This window comes from Geotrypetes seraphini, chromosome 4 (assembly GCF_902459505.1).
Source record: "Geotrypetes seraphini chromosome 4, aGeoSer1.1, whole genome shotgun sequence".
Taxonomy (NCBI): Eukaryota; Metazoa; Chordata; class Amphibia; order Gymnophiona; family Dermophiidae; genus Geotrypetes; species Geotrypetes seraphini.
This window is the reverse complement of record NC_047087.1, coordinates 247,554,995-247,577,499: the sequence shown is the minus strand read 5'-3', so window position 1 is coordinate 247,577,499 and position 22,505 is coordinate 247,554,995. Positions and strand designations below refer to the sequence as shown.

General features: G+C 42.9%; 1 protein-coding gene across 1 annotated transcript in view; it reads right to left on the bottom strand.

Moving 5' to 3' along the window:
* The window catches only part of FAM13C (family with sequence similarity 13 member C), a 322,400-nt gene that overhangs the window by 173,168 nt on the left and 126,727 nt on the right, over positions 1 to 22,505 (bottom strand). Inside the window, exon 5 of the mRNA XM_033941491.1 lies at positions 19,581 to 19,644. Coding sequence (XP_033797382.1) covers positions 19,581 to 19,644 — 64 coding nt within the window. The remainder of the gene's footprint in view (positions 1 to 19,580; positions 19,645 to 22,505) is intronic.

The window sequence follows — 22,505 nt, the reverse complement described above, 5'->3', positions numbered from 1 at the left end:
AGATCCAGAAATTTGCCCATCCATTGTCTGGGAGGCTTATAAAGTCTCCCTTAGGGGTGAACTTATCAACCTCGCCTCTTGGAAAAAGAAACAATCCATGAAAAAAGAGAAAGACTTAGAATCTTCTATCAAAGAGTTAGAACTACAACATATGTCTACCCACTTACATGATCCATCTATTTTTCAACGTATACAAAATCTTAAATACGAATTTAACACTTTAGTTTCCAGTACTGCTAGACGGGATATTTTTATCTCAACCTCTGGACATTATATGGGAGACAACCTTATGGGACGCCCTTTGGCTAGATATCTTAAAACTAAATCCAAACGCCTACATATCACAGCCATTCAAAACCCATTGGGGCAGATGGTTAAAACCCGGTCTCTGATCTCTTCTCAATTTGAAAACTTCTATACTACTTTATATAAATCTGATTTTTCTGCTTCAGAATCGGAGATAGACTCTTTTCTTGCTTCTTTGGTTCATCCGACCTTATCGAACTCTGTGAAATTGAAACTGGACTCTCCCATTACTGTATCTGAAATAGAAGCCGCAATATCAGCTATGCCTACCGGCAAAGCCCCAGGTCCTGACGGGTTTACCAATGAATTTTTTAAGCAGTTTCGTAATCTTCTGGCTCCTCATCTTCTTTCTTACTACGAATTCCTCCACTCTGATCCAGACAAACAATTCAACTTCACTGAGGCCACTATAGTAGTCATTCCCAAACCTGACAGAGACCCTACCTTGGTTAAAAACTTTCGCCCCATTTCTCTTCTTAATTTAGATTACAAGATCATGGCAAAACTTCTTGCACTGAGACTCAACAAAGTGATCCCCTCTCTTATTCACAAAGATCAAACGGGGTTTATTAAACAAAGGTTCATAGGAGACAATATACGCCTCTTTCATCATATTAATGCCCATGCTAAAACACTCTCAGATCCCGTAATCGGTTTGGCCATAGATGCCGAAAAGGCCTTTGACCGAGTTGAATGGCCTTTTCTATTCCAAATTTTAAAGTGGTACAACTTTGGCCCGTTCTATACAGATTGGATTAAAACTTTATATCATCAACCCACAGCTCGCATTTTAATTAATAATTCTCTCTCCAACAAATTCTCCCTACATAGAGGCACTCGCCAGGGCTGCCCTCTGTCGCCGCTGCTATTTAATTTAGCGTTGGAACCTCTCCTCTCTGCTATCCGACAATGCCCAACAATAACAGGAATTGAAACCACTTATTGTCACATCAAATTAGCAGCATACGCTGATGATGTCCTTCTCTTTATCCGAGATCCTGTTGCTTCCCTTCCCTCACTCGTTAATATTGTCTCTCATTACTCCAAGCTTTCTGGATACTCAGTTAACTGGGAAAAATCAGAAATTTTCCCTCTTAATGATCTCATTTACCCCTCAGATCTCGCCCAATTTCCCTTCACGTGGTCACACGGAGCTGTAAAATACTTGGGAGTGTTAATACATAAAGATCCGATTCAAACTCAAGATCTAAACATATCTAAAATTAAAAGTTTAGTTCTTAACACCCTGTCTCGTTGGTCTCCACTCTTCCTTTCATGGTGGGGCAGAATAGCTTCTATCAAAATGACCCTCACTCCTCAGATAAACTATACCCTCTCAATGCTTCCCTCCTTATGCAAGAAGAAATTTTTTCATTGGTTGAATAAGAAAATATCTGACTTTGTGTGGAATAACAAAAAACCTCGTATTGCTCTCGACAAGCTGAAAGCCTCTAAAATTAATGGGGGTTTGAATGTACCAGATTTTTATTTTTATTATATCGCATCATTGGCCAAATATGGAGCCTATTGGATTATTAACCCTAATACCCAAGACTCACCAACCTGGTTTGACCTGGAACGGTTTTTATGTGCACCATTACATGTTTCATGCTTGTTGACGGTGCCAGTGCCCAAACTTTTGAGAAAATACTCCTTATTGAGTGCAACGCAGCATGCCCTTCATATACTAGACGTAATCGCAGAGATTTCAATTAAAGACAGTCCACTCTTGTCCATTTGGAATAACCCCAAAATCCAAATCAATAGTAAATCTCTTTCATGGAAAAGGTGGCAGCGGGCTGGTTTGTGGTCTCTCCATCAGATAACCACTCTCACTTCGTTTGTTCCCTTTGTCACAATTTGCTCTACTTACTCATTGTCTCCTTCTGCTTACTCACAGTGGCTTTCTCTTACTAAGACGTTATCTTCTATGTCTATACGCTTTGATTATATGACATCCATTCACACTTTGTATCACTGGTCCACATTGGCTACATCAAAAGGTAAAGCGATATCTCTCTTTTATAGTATTCTAAGAGATCACTCTTTCACATTTTCCTCTCATTCCATGAAACATTGGGAATCTATGCTGACAACCTCACTTACTGATGTTGACTGGGAACTCTTCTGGTCATCGACAAACCGACCTCTTTTATCATCCAGAGTCTCACAATCAATGTTCTTCATTATGTGGAATGCGGTATGGACACCCTTTCGGATGTGGAAAGCTAACCTAAAACAAGACTCTATATGTTGGAATTGTATGAAAGAAGCTGGGACTCTTGATCACATGCTTTTCCACTGTGCTAAAGTTCGTTCCTTTTGGACATGCATTTGGGACACCATAAAGTCTATTACCAATTGTTCAGAAGAAATTTCCTTTGACATTATAATTCTCCGATCTCAACACCCTTGTTTTACACAGTCTAACTGTCCTCCTAAACTCATTGATGCAATGTTTGTGACTGCCCTTATGCACATCTTGAAAAATTGGAAGTCCTCTTCATTACTAAACTATACCTTTTGGTGGAATTCTTTGAGCATGTATCATAAATTTGAATCATATGCTTATGAAAAGAAAAATATAATTCGACTTTCCAAAAGTTTGACACAATGTAAATCACCCTGGAAATTCCTGGACTCATATGTTCAATCTATTTCATAGACACTCCTCTCTTCTTCTTCTTCTTTTTCTTTACCTTCATCTTTTTCCTCATTTTATTCTTTTTCTTTCTTCTTTCAATTTCTCTTTCCTCTTATCTTTTCTTTTATTATCTTTTCATGAACAGTCCTAGTACTTTAGATCTTTTAAAACGATTCAATTCTACATTGCACAATATAACTGAATACTTGTTATACTAAATGTTTTGTTTTATTTTTTGATACCCTGTACTTGAACTGTTTCTTATATTTTTTCAAAAAACTCAATAAAAAATATTGAACTGGACATAGTACATCTTCCACATTCACCAAGATTTCATTCAGTTCCTCCTCCTCCTCACCCTTGAAAATCATTTCCGGTTCAGGAAGATTTCTTACATCTTCTTCCATAAAGACTGAAGCAAATAATTCATTCAGTCTCTCTGCTATGGCCTTATCCTCCCTGAGCACACCTTATACTTCTTGATCATCCCTCACAGGTTTTCTGCTTTTGATGTACCTAAAAAAATTGTTACTATGAGTTTTTGCCTCTTATAACCAAGTTTCAGTCTTATTTACTGTATGATATCAAGATGAGTTTTTAATACAAGTCATGATTTAGAAATGTTTTATTTGTCTTGGAACTAAGCTTAAATAACCCTATCCTGGAAGAAGGCTATGAATGGATATTCAGATGCTTGTTGGTAGTGTAGTGTACTGAGCAGCAAAGCAGAACAAGCAATCAAAAATCTCGTAGAAAAGGAGGCAGGTGAATGTATCTCAAGAGCAGGGTTTAATTTGGGGGATAATGGCCTGGAACACAGTTCTACCACTTATTTTTTAGACTCCAGTGCAGCAAGCTATCTCCTTTCTTCCAAACAGCCTACAAGGAAGAGGAAGGGAGGTGGTGAGCCTGGAGCAGAGCAGAGAACTGGCACTACTCCTAATCCAGCCCCTCTTTTCCTGCTGCTCCTGATCCATATCCTTTTTATCTACAAATTAAGTCCTCAGCCATCATCCTCCAGTATCAGATAATTGGAATAGGAGCTGCTGATAGCATAGCAGCAGTTATTACCAAACTAAATGATGACAAAAGGAGATAGAGAAAGACTATGGGCTTCTTTTAAGAAGGTGTGCTAGCGTTTTTAGCGCACGCACCAGATTAGCACACGCTATAACATGCGCTAGCCGAAAAACTACTGCCTACTCAAGAGGAGGCGGTAGCAGCTAGCGCGCACGGCATTTTAGCGCACGCTATTCTGCGCGTTAAGGCCCTAACGCGCCTTCGTAAAAAAAGCCTTATATTCATACACTAAGGAAGAATTTGAAGCTGCCTGAAGAAGTGTTCAAAAAAGTATAACCTACTCCTTGGGTACATGAAGTTGCAGCAATAATGTTTCTGAGCATCACCTTGCAAAGGGTGTGGTCAAAAATGTAAGTGTCAATGTTAACATTATGGAAATATCATAAAGAGTGCAGTGTCTTGCAGAGAGGTGTGGTTGAGAGCAGCTCACTGCTTTTTTCCTGGGACTTTTGCTAGGACTTGTATTTTAAATAATTCTACCTTTTATATTTTGTAGTTGTGTTAATTGGATGGATTTGATTGTAGTTGTATTCAAAAGATGTCTCTCAGGAGCATAGAGAGCACAGTGTCTTGCAGAGAGGCATGATCAAGAACACAAGAGTCAGCATCGACTTCAAGGAAAGAGAAGTGTCTGGCAGAGACCATCCTAGGCTTTCCTATACCAGGTGCTGATATTCTGGAGACAGGTATATACTATTTTACTGTGATCTTTGTAGGGGTATGAGGGGGTCAGTGAACACTGGGGCAGTGTGTGGGGGTCTTTACTTTCTATCTGCAATGGTTTTCTGGTCACTTTGAATATCTTTTTGGCACTTATACCTGGTTTTACATTGTCTAACTCACAATGTTTAATTTTCGTCCAGGATGTCTAGTAAAACATTCGATTATCCCTGCAGGACGACTAAGTTTAGGTCAGCCCCATCCCACCCACATACTGCCCTAACCACTCCTCCAGATACGCCTCTTTCAGCTCTGGGCGCAGAGTAGCATTCAGAGGCATAAAAAGTCCTGCAACATGTCCAAAAAGTCAGTTTGATTATCAGCACTTGGACAATCTGTATTTTAGGTCGTCCAAGTGCCGACTTGGGTGGGTTTTAGATGTGTTTAAGTTTTGATTATGAACTCCATTGTGAGCCCACTGGGAAATGCTTGAAGTGCCTGTATACAAACTGCTTTGAATGTGATTGTAAAGCTACAAAAAGTGGTATATAAGTCCCAATCCCTTTCCCCTTTCCCTAAATCTCAGGGAGCCCTGGTTGAATTGCATGAAGGTACCTGAATTATCTGTGGTATAGTATTCATGATTTACTTCTGTACAGCAGTGTGGACAGTACTTCCTGGAACTTTGTTTAAACCCCTTTTACACACAGATATGCTAACTTCCTTGTCAACATCATATGGTAACAAATTCCTCAACTCAACTGTATATTGAACAAAAAATAAATTCTTTGATTTCTTTTTAATGTGCTACTTACTAGTTTCAAGGAGAGCTCCCTTGTGTTTGTACTATTTGCAAGGGTTAACAATTGTCTGTTCACTGTTCAATCCACTCATGATTTCTTATATCTCATCTTAGTTATATTTTGTCCAAGCTGAAGAACCCCAACCTGTTTAGTCTTTCTTCATAGAATAGCTGTCCAATTCCCTTTATTATTTAGTTGACCTTCTATGTACCTTTTTGAGAAGGGGGATCAGAATTACCCAAAGTACTCAAGGTGTAGAGAGGCATTAGGATTCTATATTTAGTTTTCCACCCCATTCCAAATAATATCTAACATTCCATTTGCTTTTTTTGATCACTGCTGCATGCTGAGCTAAGGATCTCATTTTATTGTTCACAATCACTCCAACATATTTTCCTGGATTGTTCACCAAATATGGAACTTAGCAGAACAGGTACAAGTGGATCAATTTTTCACTCCATCAAAAATTACAAAGACAAGGGGATACTCAATGAAACTGCAGGAAAATACTTTTAAACCAATAGGATGAAATATTTCTTCACTCAGAGAATAGTTAAGCTCAGGAACTTGTTGCCAGAGGTTGTGGTAAAAGCAGATAGCATAGCTGGTTTTAAGAAAGATTTGGACAAATTCCTGAGGAAAGTCCATAGTCTGTTATTAAGACATGGGGGGAAGCCTCTGCTTGTCCTAAATCAGTAGCATGGAATGTTGATACTCTTTGGATTTTGGCCAGGTACTAGTGACCTGGATTGGCCACCATGAGAATGGGCTACTGGGCTTGATGGACCATTGGTCTGACCCAGTTAGGCTATTCTTATATTCTTATCCATCATTTTTCACTTAGAAACAAGAAGGCAGGTGATCTTCAAGTTCCAAAATGGTACAGACAAAGAGCAGAGCAGATGAAGAGTATCCGTTACCAAATTTATTCAGCACAACATATAAAAACTAAGGCCCAGATTCTTGAGGTTAGGTGCCTAGATTGGCATGCCTAGCCTATCTAGGCATCTAACAATTTTTCAGCTAGACTTAATTGGTGCTGATCATTGAAAAAAATCATTAAAAAGTCATAAAAAAACAAAAAATCAATTATCTGATAAGCGCCTAACTCGGTAAGTGCCACAACTTCATAAGAATAAGTATAAGAGTAGCCTTCCTGGGTCAGACAAATGGTCTATCTAGCCTAGTAGCCCATCTAAATGGAGGCCAATCCAGGTCACTAGTACCCAAAAACCCAAATATAGCAACATTCTATGTTACCGATCCAGGGCAAGTAGTGGCTTCCCCCATGTCTGTCGCAATAAGAGACTATGGACTTTTCCTCCAGGAAATTGTCCAAACCTTCAAGTTAGGCATCTACTCCAAGGTGCCTACCAGTAATTAGGCTTGGTTAGGAGCAGACTTTGGGTATGGTTTGTCGTAGGCACACTCATTTAGGCCAAGAAACCCTTAGCATAAATGGGAATGCACCTAAGGTTTCAGTGCCTACAAAGACTGCATGGACAGCAGCATAAAAGGATCGTTCCTGCCCCAGCTCACCACTGGACCACCAGGGATGTAAGATATGCCTGCTTGCTTGCAGACCAAGCAGAAAGGTCACCATGGGGAAGGGATGGATCAGTTGCTCCAACTTCGGCTTCCCACACCACTGACCCCCCCAGGGGAGTACAGTAGGCCCGCAGAGAGTCCAGGAGGGGAATATGTGGATAGGACTAAAATATAAATTGAGTCCCCCATTTTTTTGGTCCAAAAATCTCAGTCTGCCCTCCCTCCCTCAGCACTGGTCTGGCCCCCCTTACTTGCCTATGGCTCTCCCAAAGTATTAGTGGCAGCCACAAATCTCCCTGAAACAGCTGCGACAACACCCCATCCCTCACTTTCCTAAAGCAGTAGGGGCACCTGGTGAGCAGATGCAGTGCCATAGTGGCTGCTTCCGACCAGCCCCAGCAGGGCCTTTCCTCCACTTTATTGGAAGTGATGCGGGCTGCCTATGCACACAAGCTGCCTCTACTGCTTTGGGTAAGGGAGGCAGGGATGGAGGGTTGTCAGGATTGGCTCTGCTGCTTCTGGGGTCAGAGGGAAAGAGGGGGTGTTGTCAGGACTGGATGCCGCTGCTGCTTCAGGAGCTGGAGGAAGGGAGATATGTGGCTTCCGTTGATGCTTCGAGGGCTAGAGGGAGGGAGGGAGGGGGATTGTTGGGGTCAGGAGCATGACTTTGGAGGTTGGCAGGTGAGGAGCATGGGAGACTATTTTTTTTGCCAGTTGGTTGAGAATTCCGGTTAGTTGAATACCAGTTAACTGGGATTCTAGTATTTATGTGCTAAAAGGAAACTAAGCATAAACAACTTGCCAGCTCACTCCGGCCTGAACTTAATCCAGGCTTATCACATGTTAAAAATACAAAAATTGAGTGATTCTAATACAAAAACTACTCAGGCTACTTGAAAAAGTTCAATATCATGGATTACTGAAACATCCAGTTAGCCAAATTGCATCATTTTTACAAGTTTTTCATTTTTAAATTATTGAAATAATGCTAAAATTGTCTAAGTAATGTCTCTCTCTAGTTTATGGATGAAAAAGATCTTAATTTTCATGTTGACATACAAACTGAGCAGCTTCCACACTGAAAGTGCCCTACCATTAACTTATTTTTAATATTAGTTAAACTTGGTAGGGCAGAAGTTACTAACATGTCCCTTAAGTTGCACTCTCTCTTGTAAACTACCATACAATTCTTTTATAGAATAAATTAAGCTCTGTACAACATACCAATGTTGTTTAACTACCTTCACAATATATTTTGTGTGAACGGCATTGTACAAATAATTTTATCTACCTTTTGTTTGATACCTGATTTAAGAAGTGATTGCCTATCTATAACTGCTGATTTCTCATAAAGCATAGTTACTTACTGTAACAGGTGTTTTAGGGACAGCAGGCAGATATTCTCTACATGTGGGTGACCGACGGAGCCCCCTAGCGGACGTTTTTGCAAGCAGACTTGCTTGAAGACAGTCTAGGGCAGCGATGGTGAACCTATGGCACGCGAAGGCCTTGCAGCTGGCACGCGGGAAGGTCCGCAATTAAGATATGCGGCGCGGCGGGAGGCAAGTGTGCCTGTGTCTGCTTTGCAGCTCACCTGGCAACAGGGCCGGACTGGCCATTGGGAGGACCGGGCATTGTCCCGGTGGGCCGCGGCCCATCCTCCTGTGCTGGCTGCAGTCCTGTGAGTGGATGTTTAGCCTGCCTGTCTTCCCCTTAGTATCCTATGAGCCAGGCAGTGTGTGAGGGGGAAGTGGGGGGAGGAAGAGAAGCTTCACACTGAGTCTGTCACAGGAACTCAGTGAGGCTGTAGTGTGACTCCACATGTGACATCTGTAATCAGGAATAGTTCCTAGTGCTCCCATGCTAGAGAGGTGAGGATATAGATCTTCTCTCCCCCCCCTCCATGTCCCATCTTCTCTCTCTCCCCTCCCCCATGTCACATCTTCTTGTGTGTTGGCTGTTGCACTCCTTACTTATTAGTTGCTGGCCGTGCCTCTCAAGTGTGCTTCTGCATTTTAGCCCTGCCCCTGGACTTCAATGGGCGGGGCCTGCGTGAGGTCATGTGATTGGGCTGCTCAACCTAAAATGCCCGGGCCTATTTTTTGTCCCACTCCGGCCCTGCCTAGCAATGTGTTCCTCGTGGCTGCCTGAACCGCCGCGGGGCTGTGAGAAGCAAAGTCTCACTCCCCGCCTCTGAACCAGCCCAGGTACTCGCCTACAGCACTGAGTGTTCTTCTGTCACGCCCTTCCACCCTGGCGGGAGACTTGAGGAGAACAGGAGACGCAATCTGCATTCTACATCATTTATTATTAGGTAAACTTCTACTTTGCCCTACCTGTGCTGCCTAAGTTTAATTGGACCAATAATACTAATGTTAATTATAAACTTGCCTGGGCTCCTTTTTAAAAACCTATTAAATTATCTGGCTATTTGTCTAGGTGTCCAGATTAGGGTTGCACAAGTCCGGTTTTCACCCGGACAGTATATTTTTTGACCAAAACGGATGTCTACAATTAGTAAAATTCCCCAATCACATATTTTTTTATGGGGACGGATTTGTATACAGCACTTCATTAGATTTTTTTTATTATACAAATTTTATCTTTTTGTAGACTTGAAGTCTTGAACAAAGAAAATGAGTACAGCAAAAAAAGCAAAATCAGATAGTGGAAGACCATTCCAAGAGGCCTGGACAGAGACATATGGAGTGATTGAACGCAGTGGGAAAGCATTGTGTATTATGTGTAATGAAAGTGTTGTGTCTCGCACATCAAGTGTCAAACGTCACTTTGAGACCAACCATAACAGTGTTGCTGAACTTGGTTTAGCTCAAAGAAAAGTGTTCCTTGTAGGAAAATTAAAGAAATATCACTCCCAGTCTCTTAGTTTTAGCAACTATCTTTCAAAAACTAATCATCTTACAGTTGCCAGCTTTCAAATTTCACTGTGCATGGCAAAACATGGTAAGCCCCTCTCTGATGGAGATTTTATCAAAAAGGCAATTTTGGCTGGGAGTAATTCACTCTTCCATGATTTCCAAAACAAGGATAAAATTGTGCAGCGCATCTCTGAGATGCCGCTAAGCAGAAATATTGCAAAAGATAGGGTTCTGCGAATGGCTGCTGATGTTAGTCAACAGCTTACTTGCGACTTACAAAAAGCACCCTTCTACTCCATGTGCTTGGATGAAAGTACAGATATTACTAACCATGCAAGACTAGCGCTCATTTTGCGTTATGCTACTGGTGACATCATGAGAGAAGAGCTGGTAAAACTGCTGTCTTTGCCTGGAAGAACACAAGGGATAGATATCCACAATGCTGTGATGGAGGCTTTTTCATCACTAGACATAAGTCCAGAAAAAGTGGTTTCAGTTACTAGCGATGGAGCACCTAGCATGGTGGGGACAACATCAGGATTCATTCATTTCTTTGCTAAGGAAGCAAAACATCCACTGATTCAATTTCACTGCATAATACATCAAGAGGCTCTCTGCGCCAAAGAAAGCAGCAAAAAACTTGACGATGTCCTCAAAGATGTAACAAAAATGGTGAACTTCATCATGGCGCATGCTCTTAATTTTTGACAATTTCAAGCCCTTCTTGATGAAGTTCAGGCACAATATAACACTTTACTGATGTACAATAATGTCCGGTGGCTGAGCAGAGGATGAGTGTTAGAGAGATTTGTGGCCTGCTTGGAAGAAGTTAGGCTATTTATGAACGAAAAGGGGGAAGACTATCCTCAACTCACCAACATGGCCTGGCTTACCAATCTCATGTTCTTTACAGATTTTACTAACCACTTTAATGTACTAAACAAAAAATTACAAGGCATGGGAAAAACAGCAGAAAGCATGTTTAGTGACATCAAAGCTTTTGAGAGAAAATTGCATGTTTTTGAAAAAGACCTTGAGAGTGGACAGCTAAAATATTTTCCCAACCTAAAAATACATTTGGATAATTCTACAACATTTGTGGACAGTCATAAAAAACACCAGAAAATTCACAAAGCATATTCCACTATTGTAGCTGAAGCAAAGGAGAATTTTAGTAAAAGATTTTCTCAGTTCCATAAGATGGAGACAACCCTTTCATTTATAACTTCCCCAGAAAAGTCCACATTTAAAGATCTTGATCTTTCCTGCTTACAGTGGTTGGATATTCAAAATTTGGAAATGGAGCTACTGGAATTTCAAGAAAGCTCTATCTGGAAAAGTAAATTCAATGACCTGCGTGCGGCTCTTGAACGTATTGAGTGTGAAAGGGTGACAAATGAAATCACTGCTAGCAGTTCTGAAAATGAAATCCTAAAAGCGTGGAATTCTCTGCCAGACAATTTTAATTCCATGAAAGCACTTGGGATTGCTCTTCTTACTTTGTTTGGGTCATCCTATGCTTGTGAGCAGCTGTTTTCGGCTTTGAATCATATAAAATCTGATGCTAGAAACAGATTAACGGATGACATGAGTGCTGCATGTGTTGCTCTGAAATCAACGCACTATGAGCCAAGGATTGACAAGTTATCAGCATGCATGCAACAACAAAAATCACATTAATTTTTTTCAGAGCATGCCCAATGCATATGTTTACATGAAGCAGTGTTTTCAATTTGCAGTTAAGACACTTTCTAAGTTATTTAAATATTATTTAAAGATGTTATTTAAAAAAGGGACTTTACATGGCCCTGTTGTATTCCAATCTGGAATTTCCAATAAAAACGGTTGGTTTAATTGAAAGCTCTTTTGTTTTCTTTACATCATATTATTAGAAATGTAATGATTTAACTATTTTCAAATTTGATTGTAAATTTTACAAAAAAACATGTATAGACTCTTTGGGAATACACACAGAGTCTTGACACAGTTAACAGTTTTAAGAAGTTTATCTTTTTTTTTTTACTCAGGATACATTTGACATGTTATGTGAATAATACATTTAAAATATATTGTGTAACTGAATCAAATTCTTCCTAAATTCATTAAATTGAATGAAATCATTAAAACATTATAAATTGCCAATAAATTGAAATGAAAACCAAAGGATTGTGAATCAAATTGATTCTCTGACAATACAATGATTCCAACCTTTAAAAATGATGTTACATAGTTCAGGCAACTTTATAAAGAGTTTTTAGATACTAAAATCTTGTTATTAAGGTTTAATTGACGTGCTGGCACTTTGAGGAAATTCTTTGGTTTTGTGCGGCAGTTTGGGCACTCGGGCTCAAAAAGGTTAGCCATCACTGGTCTAGGGCATGTGTTTCCTCAGCGTGTCCTCAGTTCAGATAGCTAGCAAAGAAGCCAACCACGGGGAAGTGGGTGGGTTACGAGAATATCTGCCTGCTGTCCCTGGATAACACCTGTTACGGTAAGTAACTGTGCTTTATCCCAGGACAAGCAGGCAGCATATTCTCTACATGTGGGAGACCTCCAAGCTAACCAAAATGGGATGGAGGGAGAGTTGGCAATTTAGGAGAACAGATTTTGCAAAATGGACTGGCCAAAATGGTCATCACACCTGGAGAAAGTATCCAGACAGTGGTGTGAGGTAAACATATGAACCGAGGACCAAGTGGCAGCCTTACAGATTTCCTCAAGTGAAGTCGAGCGGAGGAAAGCAACAGACGCCGCCATCACTCTGACCTTGTGGCCAGTGACTCGACCTGGGAGGGAGAGACCAGTCTGAGCGTAACAAAAACAAGCGGCCAACCAGTTAGAAATGTTCCGCTTAGAAACAGAACGACCCAAGCAATTAGGATCGAAAGAGATGAACAGTTGGGGAGCAGTACGATGAGGAGCAGTGTGCATCAAGTAGAAGGCCAGCGCACGCTTACAATCAAGAGAATGCAGAGCCACCTCTCCAGGGTGAGAATGGGGCTTCGGAAAAAACACAGGAAGAACAATGGATTGGTTGATGTGAAACTCAGAAACAACCTTAGGCAAGAACTTAGGATGGGTACGGAGTACCACCTTATCATGATGGAAGACAGTGAAAGGAGGGTCCACTACCAAGGCTTGAAGCTCACTGACCCGACGGGCAGAAGTGAGAGCAATAAGAAACACAACCTTCCAAGTTAGATACTTCAAGTGAGCCCACACTAGTGGCTCGAACGGGGGTTTCATTAAGATAGCAAGGATAACGTTAAGATCCCAAACCACAGGAGGAGGTTTAAGGGGCGGATGAACGTGGAAAAGGCCTTTCATGAAGCAGGAAACCACAGGATGAACAGAGATAGGCTTCCTGTCAATCGGCTGATGAAAAGCTACAATGGCACTAAGGTGGACTCGAACCGAGGAGGACTTGAGCCCAGCACCAGACAAGTGTAACAGATAGTCAAGGACAGCAGACAAGGAGGCAGACAATGGCTTCTGCTGTCAAGTAGCACACCAAGAAGAGAAACGGGTCCACTTCTGATGGTAACATTGGCGAGTGGACTCCTTCCGAGACGCCTCAGGACGTCCAGCACAGGCTTTGAGAACTGGAACGAGGGCATTAAGTCTCGAGGAACCAAGCCGTTAAGTACATAGACTGAAGGCTGGGATGAAGTAGAGAACCTCAACTCTGCGTAAGCAGAGAAGGAAAAACAGGCAGAAGAAGAGGCTCCCGGGAACTAAGTTGCAACAAAAGGGAGAACCACGGCTGTCAGGGCCACCGAGGAGCTATCAGGATCATGGTGGCACTCGTGGACTTGAGCCTGATGAGAGTCTTCAGAATCAGAGGGAATGGAGGGAACGCATACAGAAACAAATTCGTTAAATCCAGCAGGAAAGCATCCGCCTCGAGTCTGAGTGGGGTGTAGACCCTGGAGTAGAAGCGGGACAACTTGTGATTGTGGGGAGACGCGAACAGATCGACGTCCAGAGTCCCCCAACGAGCAAATACCTGAGGCAGGGTCAAGGAATGGATGGACCATTCATGAGGCTGCAGAAGACGATTGTGTTGGCCCTGAATGTAGACCGCTCGAAGGAATATGTTGCGGCGGATGGCCCAATCCCAGAGCCGCATCACCTCCTGGCACAAGGACCGGGACCCCGTTTTCCCCTGTTTGTTGATATAATACATGGTGACCTGGTTGTCTGTGCGGACCAGCACCACTCGGTCACGAAGCAGGTGACAAAAAGCCTTCAGGGCAAGGAAGATCGCTCGAAGCTCTAGCAGATTGATGTGACAAAGTCGGTCGGCACTGGACCGAAGACCGTCCAGATGAGCCCCCCAAGCGTAGGCCGACGAGTCCATAGTCAGGACCTTCTGTGGAGGAGGAGCATGAAACAGAAACCTCTGGAAAGATTGGAAGAGAGTATCCACCAACGGAGAGACTGCCTCAACAAAGGAGTCATGACAATGAGTCGAGAGGCAGGGTCCCGATCCTTGTTCCATTGGGATGCTAGAGTCCATTGAGGAATACGGAGGTGAAGTCTGGCAAAAGGAATCACGTGAACCGTGGAGACCATGTGACCTAGGAGGACCATCATGAGCCGAGCTGGGGCCGAAGACAGATGGGCTACCCTCCGGCATAAGCGAACAAGGGCCTCCTGTCGAGGCCGAGGCAAGAAGGAGCGGAGACGAGCCGTGTCCAGGACCACTCCGATGAATTCCAGAGACTGGCACGGACAGAGCTGAGACTTGGGGAAGATCATCTCGAAGACGAGGCTCTGAAGGAGCAAGATGGTTTGATTCGTCGCTCGCAGAACTTCGTGGCAAGAGGACGCTTTGATCAACCAGTCGTCGAGGTAGGGAAACACCTGCAGGCCGCAGAGACACAGGGCCGCAGCAACCACCACGAGACATTTTGTGAAGACCCTCAGAGAGGCTGCCAGGCCGAAGAGAAGAACACGATACTGGAGATGGAGATCCCTCACCCGGAATCTCAGATATTGGCGAGAGGCCCTGGGAGCACAGCCAGTCCCCCTCGTCCAAGAGGGGGTACAAAGTAGGAAGGGTGAGCATTCTGAACCGTTCCCTGACCAGAAACTTGTTCAGAGCACGGAGGTTCAGGATTGGACGCAGATCCCCCATCTTCTTGGGTACTAAAAAGTACCGGGAATAAAATCCAGTGTTCCATTGGTCCGGGGGAACCTCCTCTACCACCTGAAGGTGAAGAAGGGCCTGAGCTTCCTGCAAAAGGAGAGGCAGCTGAGACCAAGCAGATGGAAACTCTCTTGGAGGTAAGTCTGGGGGTACATGACTGAAGTGAAGGGAGTACCCCTTCCGGATGATGGAAAGCACCCAACTGTCGGTGGTAAGACCTTCCCACTGGGCAAAGAAATGATGGAGACGACCCCCGATGGGTAGGGGGGAAGGCTCCATGAAGAAGGGAGCCCGAAGGCTCGGACCGGAATTGTCAAAAAGACAGCCCAGGCTTCACCAGAGCCGGTGGCTGGGCCTTAGTTTGACGTTGCTGCTGTTGTTAAGGCCGCTTAGGAGGAGGCCGGGAGAACGCAGGAGTAGATTTCTGCGGATACCTCCGGAGAGGAATTTTGTATTGCCGAGCCGGGGGGGCCTTCAGTTTAAGTTTCACCAGAGAGGCAAAGGACCGTTTGTGGTCCGATAGGCGCTTGGTGGCCGCTTCAATAGATTTATCGAAGAGCTCATGACCCACACATGGGAGATTGGCAAGACGATCCTGTAGATTCGGATCCATATCCACAAGATGGAGCCAAGCGAGGCGACGCATGGCGACCGCAAGGGCCGTGACCCTCAAGGACAACTCGAAGGCGTCGTAGGCCGCCTGGAACATATAGAGGTGGAGCTGGGAGAGGATCTCCTTGAGGAGGCGAAACTCCCGACGCCGAGATTCCAGAATGTCCTCCTGAAACGAGCGGAGGGTATCCACACAGAACCGGAGGTAGGACGTGAAGAGAAAGTTATAGTTGAGGACACGATTCGCCATCATTGAGTTTTGGTAAAGACGGCGACCAAACTTGTCCATCGTACGGCCCTCTCGGCCCGGAGGGACAGCAGCGTAAAACTTAGAGGGGTTGGACTTCTTCAAGGAAGATTCAACCACCAAGGACTGATGAGAAAGCTGAGAACTTTCAAACCCCTTAACCGGAATCGTCCGATAACGGGACTCCAACTTGGAGGGAATGGCCGTGACCGCATAGGGGGTCTTCAGGTTCCGGAGAAAGGTTTGCCGTAGAACCTGGTGCCAAGGCAAGCGTAATGCCTCGCCGGGCAGATGATCAACACCCATCTCCTCCAGATATTCCTGGGTATAACGGGAATCAGACTGGAGGTCCAGTTTCAAAGTCCTACCCATGTCAGAGATGAAACGAGTAAAGGAGGAGTGTCGAGAAGACTCATCCTCTTGAGGAGACCCCGAGCGAGATCTGGGGGCAGCCGAGAAAGAGGGAGAAATTTCCCTTGAATAGTAAGCCGGGGCCTAGGAGTCCCGCGAATGGGAGACTGAAAAGGCCCTACTAAAGTGTCTAGGGGGTGTCGAGGAACGACCCCGTGCTAGGTGGGACTCGAGAAACGAGGGGACGCTCAGGCTGGTCATACCGCGACTGGGTTGAGACTGAGGTCAGAGGCGTCGAAGTTGGGACCAATTGGCTCACCACCGAGGAAAGCTGCGTAAGAATAGCCTTAAGCATGTCCTCGAACATAGGCATTGAGACCAAAGGTGGTTGGGTCTTAGGTGCAGGCGTGCGCGCCTTTGGGGGTGACCTCGAGGAGGAGTGACCCCTACGTGAGGAGGCACGCTTAGAGTGATGTCTCGAAAATGCTGACGAGGCGGCACTGGCATAAGACTCAGAGGTAGGCTTCTTTGCCAGCACACCTGAGGAGGAAAGAGGAGACTTACCCGAGGCTGGAGTAACAGGAGGGGCCGATGCCGGGGACTGCGAGGCCGAGCACTTCGAGGCCGAAGCGCCCAACGAGGGCGCCGAGGCCGAGGCCTGTCCCGCAGGATCCATGGGGCCAAAGAGTTGGAGAATCTTGGCCACCCTCCGAAGAGCCCGCGGTTGCAAAGTCACACAACGGGGGCACGCCTCAGCGCGGTGCTCTGCACCCAGGCACTCCACACACCAACGATGAGGGTCGGTAATGGAGATAACCCGGTTGCACTTAGTACAGTTTTTAAACCCGGAATGTGGTCAGGACATAAGAAAAAAGATGGCCGCAGCCCCGCGAGGCCAGGCAGCCAGAGTAAGACCGGGAACCCGTTCAAAAAGGTACAAACCGAAAAACAAATAAAAAGAAGAAAAACACAGACGCGAGCACAGCGACTCAATAGAAACTAACCAAACAAGCCGCGGTGCAAGAGGGACAATAATATCACGCGAAGCAAGGGAGCAGTGCTTCTGGCTCCATGGAAAACAGAGAACTGAGAACACGCTGAGGAGACGCATGCCCTAGACAGGGCAGGAGGGGCATGCGCGGGACAATCGCAAGCTTGAAGGTCTTCAATCAAGTCTGCTTGCGAAAACGTCCGTTAGGGGGCTCCGTCGGTGATGTCACCCACATGTAGAGAATATGCTGCCTGCTTGTCCTGGAATAACATTTGTTAATGCAACTATCAGGGTTTACTCCTTTTCTTAATATCCTGAGATCTTTTTCTTTGTACTTCAGGGTCAAACATAATCTTGCCAGTCTCAAGAACTGATTGAAGGGGAGGTTTAACTTCAATGTCCTGCTGTGACAACTCTTAGTAATCTAAAATCTTGTTTACATTAGTAGATTTTCTATCATCGATCAGTCGAAAATTTCCATTATTTAAAGTAATCTAAATGTCTAGGAATGGAATACTTCTATTGTCAAAGTGAGATTAGTGTCTAATTGGTTTAACCATTCATGAATATCCTTAATGTCAGCTATTATACCTTGCCAGATAGTAAATACGTATGTCATCAATGTAGCATTTCCATAAGAGAATGTTAGATTTATACAGGTATTCTCTCAAAAATTGGTACAGTATTTGAAATTAGCCATATACAAATTTGTAACAGGATACCATGGTTTGCCCATAGTCATGCCTTTAATCTACTGATAACATCAAAAGCAAAAAAAATAAATAAATTTTAATGCCAATGCTGCAATCTCAACAAATTCAGTTGCAATTCTTAAAAAGAAGTCCCTCTGTCTCACTGTCTCTCTTATTACCTGCATTGCTTCTTGCTGTGGGATGTTTGTGTAGAAAGACTCAACATCAACTGTAACCAACTGAATTGCTCCTGAGCATTTAATGTTACTAATGGAGTTAAACATGTCAGTTGAGTTTTTAGTATATGAAGGTATTTTGCAAACTAAAGGTCTAAACACTGATCAACAAAAATGGATAATGATTCAAGAATGGATCCAATTGCTGAGATTATTGGTCTATCTGGAGGTGATTGCAATGACTTGTGTATCTTGGGAAGCACAATAGTGGGTATAATAGGATGGGGAACATTGAGAAAATCAATATCTTTTTAGGTTAAAAAAAAAGACCATTCTTTGCCAGATTGATTAGCTTTATAACAATGTTCCCTTTAAGCTGCATGGCTGCATACCTTTTAGCAGGAGGCCATGCAGCCAATGGAGTCGAGACCAGCATCCCTCCAGTATCACTCTTCCATTTTGGGCCACTGCTGATGCTTTCCTGGAGCAGCAGCAGCAGCAAAGTGAAACAAACCAATTCCGGGGCTTTCTCATACTTATCCGTGGGGCCAGCCCACCTTCTCTGATGTCACTTCTTCCAGGGTAAAGCCAGCAGCCTCAGAAATGTATGAGAAGGTTCTGCAGCTGCAGTTTGCATTAGGAAAGCAGCAGCAGCGGTGGGGATGCTAGTCTGGTGGATGTGGGGTGGAGGAGAAAGGGTGCAGACATTGGTTGACTATCATATCAGAGCTAATACTGTCGTGATTGGCTATAAAAAAGCCTAACGCAGCTTTGTAAAAGGGGGCAGGGGATATATTTGTATTCTTAATTTGTAATGTACAGTGTGTATAATAGCATCAGGGTAATGTCATAGAACATATTTGTTCACATCAACTCAGTCCTTTGCTTGCAAAAAAAAAAAATTTTGTTCACATGAACTCTGTCCTTAGAGGGAACATTGCTTAGTAGTCTCATTTTTTTTCCATAGGAGTGTGGTTGCCTTTCCTTTCCTTGTAAAAGGTGGAATTATCTAATTGTCTTTTAATTTCAGAAACATAATCATGTTTATTCAAGACAACCACTGCTCCGTCTTTATAGGTGGGTTTTAGCTCATTAACGCTATGTGGTGTCTGACCAAAGATTTAAAAGTACAGCGCCGGGAGAAGGTGGGTGGGTGGAGTCAGGAGCTGGTGAAAGGTGTCGCAGGATTCTGCTGGCTAGGATGGAGCCCTTGGGCTCCCCCAAACAAAACAGCATTCTGCTGCCTATAGTTCAGATGTATGTTAGTTGGTCTTTACGGCATGTTGTTGATCTTTCTCCTGTGCATACTTTGTTCTGTTCTGTTGTATATTTACAGATTAGTGCTTAAGCACGTAAATGCTTAATTTGCTTGTTGTCAGATGTTATACCAATGATATATTAACAGACCATCTTACATAGACTGAATAACCTGCCCTTACCTCAGCAAAGCTCTGTAACTGTTCAGCAGCTTCTTTGGGTACCACAAATGTACCATGACCTTTTCTGTAAAAATTAAAAAAAAGAAGAAGAAGACTCACGGGCTAGTTCACTGATGGGTTTTCATTTCTGAAAAACAAATATTATTCTTTCACATTTCTGTGCCTCCACTGAAACATCTTCTAAAGTATATAATTGGATAATTAATACAAATCAACAGAAAGGCTTGACAAACACATTAAAGAGACACTAGTATATATGTAAACAATTTCAAAATGATTATTCCAAAATCTGATTGTCAACAGCTTATGAACTGATATTTAGAATTTAAATCTTCATTTTAATCTACTTACATCATATGCATAGTGGTTTCTCCCAAAGTGGTTCACTCCCAATGTGAACAAAGATGCTGTGATGGGTATTTAAGAGCCCTGTATGTAGGTGCCACTAAAACACAGAGTCAAACACAACTGATAATGCTAATACTTGCAGAACCCTCTGGTATCCAACAATTTTAAATAAAATTTAGTGCAAAACTGCTCTTTGTCATATGTGCACTGAAGTGGCATTTTTGAAGCTTCTAGTGATTTCAACTGCTGATGAAAACTTTGTGATTAAACTGTTATGTTCTACCAACGTGACAGTCCCCACTGTCTCTTTGGAAATTCTAGAGATTGTGATGCAGTGAGTGATCTAATCACTGAGATGACATAGGCGGTTTTCTTAAGGATGATCTGAATGAACCTGTCTGCCAAACTGCGTTAGCTACTCAATGTGGGAATCATCTCTGCTAAAATTGTGAGCTTGCACCAACAGATAATGCATCACTTCGAAAGTTGACACATGATCATTTCCATGACAAACAGCTTATATGGATTGGGAGCATGGAACGACCATCTTAACAATTAATGTAGCAGATAATACAGTACAATTAATACTACCTCAAAGGGTGTGGCTAACTGCATCACATTATCTGCCATGCAGTTAACGATCAGTAACCAATTTTCTCTGCATTAATTGAATGGCAAAATGCTGGGTGTGCCCTCTACAGTTAACAAAGAGGTTTTGCAGTTAGTATGTGTATGAATACTAACAATAATTTCATGCAGTGTCTGTAAAATGTTATTGCACTTTAGTATATAGGCTCCTTACTAAGGAACCTATACTAAAGTTGGTACTATGACATACCATCTATGTACTAAAGAGGGTACTATGACATTTTTCATGCTAAGATAATGACAGCAACAGCCTTCATGTCATGTTCCAGGCAGCTGACAATGCTTCTAGTATGCTAAGGAATCTTTAACATACTAGAAGCAGTGTTAACTGCCTGGAACATGTCATGAAGGCTGTTGCTGTCTTTATCTTTGCATGAAAAATATGGCATAGGACCATCAGAGATTCAACAGAAATATAAGCAATCCAGTTCAGCAGGAATACCAATTGCAAGCAAGCAACAGCAGCCCTGTAATTTAATAGGTAACTTTCAGCCTGGTGTGATTAGATCTGCTGTAGATAACTTTGAAGTCCAGCATGAACAGAAAATGTTTGTTAATCTGTTTTCCACATAATGTTCTGCTGTTCCAGGAAATATAATTCTGTGCTAATTAAAAGAAATATTGGCATCTATAGCACGCGTGGAGGGGCATAATAAAAAAAAACATCGAAGTTCCCCTTTTGACCTAATTCAGTAGATGCTGAAGTGGGCAGTAGGGAAATGTCCATTCTCAAAAAAACGTAGGTTCGACCAGGCTTGGTTTCAGGGAACTCAACCCCTTCTTCGGGAACCCTTACGGCAGATAAATTTAGTCCAGAAAGTTTCAAAAAGGCGACCTTTAAGCCGTTACTGCTCTACACCACTGTTCGTTTCTACTTCCAGCAGAAAAAAAAAGCAGTGTAAAAACATGGAGCTGCTTTTTTAGCCTGTCCCACTGATGGCTCTTCTGGTTTTATCCCGTTTGGCATGGACTTCCTGTTTCTGAGCAGCACATCCTAGACAGCGGATTTGTGCCTTCATACTGCAGTTTTTGGTTAAGAAGTAGCTTGGCTAAAGAAGCTGGGAGAAACACAAAGGATCTCTGAGGGAGAGGAAGGGATTGTAGAGCTCAGTAGTTGGTATGGAAGGGCAGAATGGATGTTGTATTGTCTTTATGTGCATTCATTTTCTATATTTCCAACTTGCATCTGATCACTTAGTCAAATGCATGCGTATTTTAACAAAGCTAATAATGTTTTATACAATTCAGAATAGGTTGACCCTAAAACCTGGGTTTTTCCCAAGATTTGCAGAACCTCTTAGTTGCACTTTCTTTTTAACATGGGATTTGAAAATTGTTGATTTGCCAGTTAACAAAAATCTGTTTTCTGGGTTTTGGGGGGGGGGGGGGTAATTTTGGATGAATTGAGCTCACAATGATGAGCTGAATTGGAAAGCAAAGTTAAAAAAAATGTGAATGATCACATTAAGCTCAGAACATGAACTGAACATTCTGTTCCCAAACAATGAAATAAAACCAAAACATGACTATATGAAAATAGCAGTGTAATAAAAATAAAATGCATCCTGAAAGGCTATATAGTAGTGAGTCTAGAAGAACCTATCACAGCATTGAAATAAGCCAAGGTAATAGGTTGAGCAATTTGAGATAAAACATGAGAAATTACTATCGTAACACCATCCCAGCTAAAAGCCCAAATGTGAGAGAATACTTATAAAAATGAAAGGCAATAATGTTTACAGAATTTTATGACCTGGCAGTTTGGACTTCCAATTCCATCTCTGGCCCTAATCAAGTGCCACTTAAAGCTGAGTTTGGTTTTAAATCCAAAATCCTGGATTCTTCCCGATCCTGATTCTCTCACATAAACATTTTCTAACAGAATATTGAAATGATTGCTAGAAATTATTTGCGTGGCGGGGCCTAAGC